We start from the raw sequence: 6681 nt of genomic DNA on the forward strand, positions 1-6681 counted from the left end.
ATAAAATTTTATATACTAAGTTTTAAGGTTCTAATGACACCCGTCAAATTTGAGATCATTTGGAGTTCTTTTGCTATAGGAGCTAAATTCAGGATTGGAACTTGTCGTAACGGGTCTAATTCACGTTAGTAATTCAAACTTATTTCGCTTATGTTATTTTTCAATTATGAAAGTATCATAACATCATAATTGAAATACTTATGTGTCATTTAAATTTTTTTTATAACCTTTGCATCTTTTTTCTTTCACGTCTTCAAAAACATCCACTTTTTGTACAAATTCGCTCATTACTCATGAAATTATAATTGTAGTTTTGTCTTTACTTGTTTTCATATTTTTCGTAGTTCTTAAGGCATATACATGTATTTGAATATGCTATTAAAGCTATTATATTTGGTGTTGGAATTAGTTCCGCAGGATCCGAAGAAAGGTGAGACAAGAGGAAAAAGACATAGCGAGCGTATTTAAGTGAAAAGTCTATATTTGAGTGAAACACAAGAGGAGTGTAAACTTGTGAGAGAGTGGGTGAGAAATTTATATATTTCTTGTCACCTAACCAATTCTCAGATTCGAAGATATCATAGGTAAGTAACAAGATGACATTATAAAGAGGAGATAATGAAATAGTAATTCAGGTACACGTTATGAATTAGCAAATGGATCAGATGGCCAATGAATTCGGAGATAGGTTTGATAGATTAGAGAGAAAACATATTAATGATCATAGTAGGGTTCAAAATACACCTGAGCAAAGATAATTTAATGTTAGGACGATTGAAAAGAAGAGCTTGTATATTAGAGGGACCTATTGTAGCTTAGTTATAAATATTGGTAGTTACACTAACATAGCTAGTACTAAATTGATGAGAAACTTAAACTTGCACACTACCATACATCTCATACCTTATAAATTATAGTGGTTCAATGATGATGGTGAAGTGAAAGTGAATAACCAGGTTTTGGTTGCTTTTTTTATTGGTAAATATTATGATGAGGTGTTATGTGATGTTCTGCCAATGTAACCTAATCACTTGTTGTTTGGTAGACCATAATAGTATGATAGAAGAGTTATGTATAATGGAGTGACAAATAGGTATTCCTTTAAGATGAATGGAAAATCTATAACTCTTATATCTTTAACACCTAAACAAATATAGGAGGAGCACCTGAAATTAAAAAAGGAGAAGATGGTTGAAAAAGAGAGTTTGTATATAAGATAGACCTTCTTTACTAACAAGGTTCTTTTTGGTTTTGATGATGATGTTATTTTCTATTTGGTATTGATTTGTTGACCTTAGAGTATGTTTTACTTGATACAGATTCTATGTCAAATATTTTTAAAGAAAGGGAGGATGGTACAAACAATCCAAGTCCGAATTTGGTCTTAAAAGGTCTACTAATTAATTTTGCAAGATTAGAAATATCTCTTAAAACATACATCGAATTAAGCTAAGATTTTACAGTGAGATACTAGACATATGGAAATACATTGTCGTAACTTTCCAAGTCAAATGGAGTTCAAGAGGAACATATTAGTTCAAAGGGTCGAAGTTACTAGACAAGTCTAGTAAAATCTACAAGACTAGACCTTTGTGTACTATTTGGGACATATATGGAGCTACAAGTAAAATGCTTCTGCTATTCAATTTGGGATGGAAACTAGACATCATATATGGTAGACCCATAATTCATTTAGACGAGAGAACAACATGTTTGAAGTCATGTTTGAAGTCATGATTGAAATCTGCCAAGAATGTGCAGAAATTGAAGATTCGGGCTGCATGAAAGAATTTTAGCACGAAGACTTTGTTTTTATTATCCTATTTATTTATTTCTTGTTGTATAATTATTTTTTAATTCGGGTTTGTTCTAACCCATTAAACATTGTTTAGGGATTTATTTTATATTAAACTTATGTTAGTTGATTACTAGTTTATGCTCATTAGCTTGCAACCCAAAAAAAATCCATTAGGGTTAGTTAGGGGACATTATTTTATGTTTTTTTGAGCTGCGAATCTCGACAACAACTTGAACAATAAATGTGAGTCTTTCTTTTGTTTGTTTGTGGCAAAACAACATTTCTTTGCATGGACAAATATCGTACACTGATTTATCAAAGATTAACTGGTTTTGTGGAGTTATTCACATACTTAGAGTTCTTAAATACAAGGTTATCTCTGGGTCTAAGTCTTTTTCTAATATATTTAGTTCTTAGGTAAATGGTTACCTTCGGATCAGGATTCTATCAAACTTAATTTTAGTTTTTCAGGTTGTTGTCTACTTCGTTGAGGGTTGTTTAACCATGTGATGAAAAGATTTACATCATTAGGTTACATTGGATCAACCTCTACATGGTTTTGATTTTTTTTACTTGAAAAATGTTAGCAATACTTGGGTGTTTCTTTTGTATGTTTTTTTTTAAATTAATCCAACCCGCAGCATAGCGTGAGCTAACAAACTAGTAGCATCTAAACCAGATTAACAATCAAAATTCGTCTTTCTGTTAAATGGAAATTTATATCCAATATGTTTGAAAGTGTTATAGGTCTATCTTATAGCCTGTCTTTGTCTATGGCTCTCATGTTTTTTGAATTACAAACTATAGCAGCCTATGATTTACCTTGGACTCTGGTTTAGGTGAGTGTGAGGCGTTTTTCTAAGAGTCTCCGGTGTCTATCTCACTTAGCCAAGCTAGATTGTGCTTTCTATGGGATTGCTCCATAGGGTGCTTGCTTGAAAAATCTATCAGTCTACATTGCAGGTTTCCCTATGCTTGACCCTTGTTCAAGCTAAAGGTTACTTCATATCTTTGTATGTTTATGGATTTGGAGTAGGATGATTAAGTTTTTTATTATTATTTTGACAAAGCAAACGCAGTTGAAATCAAAAGCTGTTAATTAGTGGTTGTTGACAAATTAGGTTTACATTTTGGCTGAATCTTTCATGTGTAACTGCTACTGAATCCTTCTATGTGCTGTAAACGCTCATTTTAAACAATCAAATGAGACAATCAGCTCCTCAAGATTCTTTCTCCTCTCCTTTTCTTTTCAAAGTCTCTCAAACATATGATCTATTCCATCAGTAACACTACACTTTTTTGTATCCTGATAATTGACAATGAGAAGTAGAGACAGCAGTGCTATGTGCTCTTACAAAACTTCTTCGTACAGGTTATGAACTTTTGTAAGATCAGGCATAATTCTTCTCTTTGAGCTTTTGATGAACAGGGTGTACAGACTTAGTTGGCTGGGATTTAACTTGCTCGTATTCAGATCATGGTTATTTCTAGTAGATAGGCCAATTTCAATTCTTTTTAGAGAAGAAACAATACTTGTTTCAGAATGACATTAGCACTGAAGGATCCAAAATGGGTTTTGGTCAGTGGATTTGAACTCTTCCATAGCAGCCAATACTAGCAAGCTCTGGTTTATTTCAAGTCTAAGCCGAGTGAAAGTGCTTACAAACAGTATGAGGTTATGTAACCGACAAAATTTGCTTTCGGCAACCAAAAACAAATCCAGTTTGATCTCTTGTATTAGATGCTTTTGAGAGAGAGAGAGAGTAACTAACAATCTACCACTTATTAACTCACCAATAATCTTTACATGAACAGGAGCCATGCCTGAAATGATGAAAACGAGTTCTATCCCTGACAATAACTTCCCTATCATACACTTTTGACACCAACTTTGCCACATGGTGACAATCTATACACATTCTGAGATTCTTCACAATTCTGATCGTGACCCCAGGACCTGAGTTGATGAGCCCAAATGCAATAGCCAACTTCTCGCTGTGCCGGTAAACTGCATTCTCTTTATCCTCCTCTGCTATATCAAGGAAAACCTCTGAAGTATTAGGTGAGTACCCCGCAATTTTCAAGTCACTTGTCATTTTGTTTAACTTTCCATATATTTCTTTTGTTTGAGGATGTGACTGGTCACCAGCAACAAATTCATGGACAATACCATTCATCTCAATCAAGCTGCAACCTGGGGTTTTCTTGATTCCTCTATCCATCATCACTTGTCGCAATTCACGCAATTTATCCCATTTATTGCAAGCTGCATATATATTACACTGCAGAACATAAACAGCTCCATTATTGGGTTCTAACTCAAGAATCTGCTCTATGACCCTTTCAGCCATTTCTGCATCTTTATGAATTCTACAGGCACCCAGAAGAGCTCCCCAGACAATTGAATTAGGTTTCATTGGCATGTTCTTAATAATTTCATGAGCTTCTTTTAGATGCCCAGCTTTGCCAAGAAGATCAACCATGCACCCATAATGTGCTATATTCGGTTCAATTCCATGCCGAGCAGTCATGCTGGCAAAAAACTTTTTTCCTTCATCTACCATGCCAGTATGAGTACAAGCAGAGAGAACACCAACATAAGTTACCTCGTCTGGTGTTACAGAAGCTTTCAGCATTTGGGAAAACATATTGAGAGCTTCTTCACCACATCCATTAATTGCTAGGCCAACAACCATGGCTGTCCATGTAAATTTGTCCCGCTGAGGCAATGTATTGAATATGCTTAATGCCATTTCAACATTTCCACATTTGAAGTACATGTCTATCAAAGCATTCCCCACAAAAGTATCATTCTTGACCTTGTTTTTATCAATGTAAGTCCTTATCCATTCTCCTAGCTCTAGCGCCCCAAGTTGTGCACAAGCTGTAAGTATGCTAACCATGGTGAACTCATCTGGTTTTATTTTAGAAGTCTGCATCTCACGGAAAAGCATCAAAGCCTCTTTGTAGCAATTAAGTCGAAGATATCCATCTATCATGGCAGTCCACGAGACATGGTCTCTTTCAGGCATTTTATGAAAATACTTTCTCGCTGCATCAACTTGCCCTGTATTCACAAATCCCGTAACAATAGCAGTCCAAGAAATCACGTCCCTATTCTTCATATTCTCGAAAATCCCAAGTGCGACATTCATTTCGCCACATGATGCATACATATCAATCAAAGCATTTTCTACTTTCAAATTAACCTCGACTACACCATTTCTTATGTACTTCTGCACCCGCTTGCCACATTCTAAATCCTTCAACTTAGAGCACGCTGATAATACTGAAACACAAGTAACCGAAGTGGGTAAAATTCCTTTCTCCTCCATCATATCAAAAAGTTTTCTAGCTTCATCATACTTCTTTATTCTGTTATATCCAGAAATCATTGCATTCCAAGTGACAACATCACTCTTACAACTCATATCAAATATCCCACGAGCCATATCAATTAATCCACACAAAGAATACATATTTATCAAAGCATTGTGAGCAAAGACATTGGAATCAAGCCCATATTTCACTACATGACAATGCAGCTCCCTCCCAAATTGTAAGGCAACACTACGTGTAAAACCCTTGAACAAGAATGGATACGTGTAACAATCCGGCTTAACATTCCTCTCCAACATTTCAAGATACAAAGAAACGCCTAATTTTGGACAAGCAATCCTAGAATACCCTTTAAACATTATGTTCCAACTGAACACAGATGGTTCAGGAATTGTATCAAACAGTTGGCGTGCATAACACATGTCACCAAATTCACGGGAGCAGCAGAAAGAAAGGATCTTGTTTTGTATAATGGGGTTGCATATAATGCCTGTTTTGATTGTTCGGGAATGGATTTGCTTGAGATGGTACATGGATTTGCAGGTTTCAAAGAGGGAAAGTGGAGGGTTTTCAGTTACTGGGGATGATTGACTACATGCCATGGAAATCATTTTCTTGAGAAATGAAGAATGGAGATGGTGTTTTGTGGAGGGAAGATGTATTTCGAAGCCAAGTGAAAATGGCATATAACAAACAAGAATAACTATATGATATTTTCCGCTCGGAAGCAACCAGCCGCGCTCTGTGTGTGTGTGTGTGTGTGTGTGTGTGTGTACAGTGTGTGTTTGGTTTAACACGCTGTATTCTCAAATCTATTTAAGCTTTAATCAATATTAAAATTCTATTTTCAAATTTAATATATTGGAAAAAATAGGAAAAAATTGCTGTGATTTGCTCCTTCGATCTAGAATTACTAGTATGAATGCGCATATTTTAAATGTAAAAAAAAATATTCATATCTCGGGTAAGTTTTTAGTAATGTTATTAGATTTAAAAATATAATTATTTTGAAAAAACATTATCAAGATTAATTTGTTTTATCAATTTTTTTATTTTTATCTTAGCAAATGTAAAGTTTTATTTAACTTGAATAAGTGATTCTGTTAAAAAAATATTTCATAATTATTAAAGCTTGTTAAATAAAAATATCAAAATAGTATATCCATAATTTATATGTGATTGAAAGTTTAAAAGATCATAAATATAATAAAATTATGTTCAAAATTTATTTAAAATTTTTAAGATAAAAAAACTATTTTAATCAAATTTTCATCAATAATTTGTTGTTAGAATTATTATTTTCATGTAAGATACATAATATTTGAAAAAACAAATTTATAATAGTATTTAAGTACCATATTAAAACTAATTGAATATGATAAATATTTTTTTTGTGAGTGCCAAAAAAACCAAAGAAAAAAAAGGGGAGGGAAAGAAAAAAATGGAAGAAAAGAAAGAAAAGCAACTTCAGTTTTTTTACCAATCAATTCATTTTTAATTAATTTTTCACCTGAAAACACCTTAGAAACATCCAACAAACCTCA

At 33.6% G+C, this 6681-nt stretch overlaps 1 protein-coding gene across 1 annotated transcript; it reads right to left on the minus strand.

Annotated features, from left to right (window-relative positions):
- Positions 1-3507: 3507 nt before the first annotated feature.
- LOC133701337 (putative pentatricopeptide repeat-containing protein At3g15930) lies at positions 3508-5902 on the minus strand. Its single transcript, XM_062125217.1, has one exon. It carries the CDS (start codon positions 5821-5823, stop codon positions 3589-3591), a length of 2235 nt encoding a protein of 744 aa, XP_061981201.1. The 5' UTR covers positions 5824-5902; the 3' UTR covers positions 3508-3588.
- Between the last annotated feature and the right edge of the window lie 779 nt (positions 5903-6681).

Source organism: Populus nigra, chromosome 8 (genome assembly GCF_951802175.1).
Source record: "Populus nigra chromosome 8, ddPopNigr1.1, whole genome shotgun sequence".
Classification (NCBI taxonomy): domain Eukaryota; kingdom Viridiplantae; phylum Streptophyta; class Magnoliopsida; order Malpighiales; family Salicaceae; genus Populus; species Populus nigra.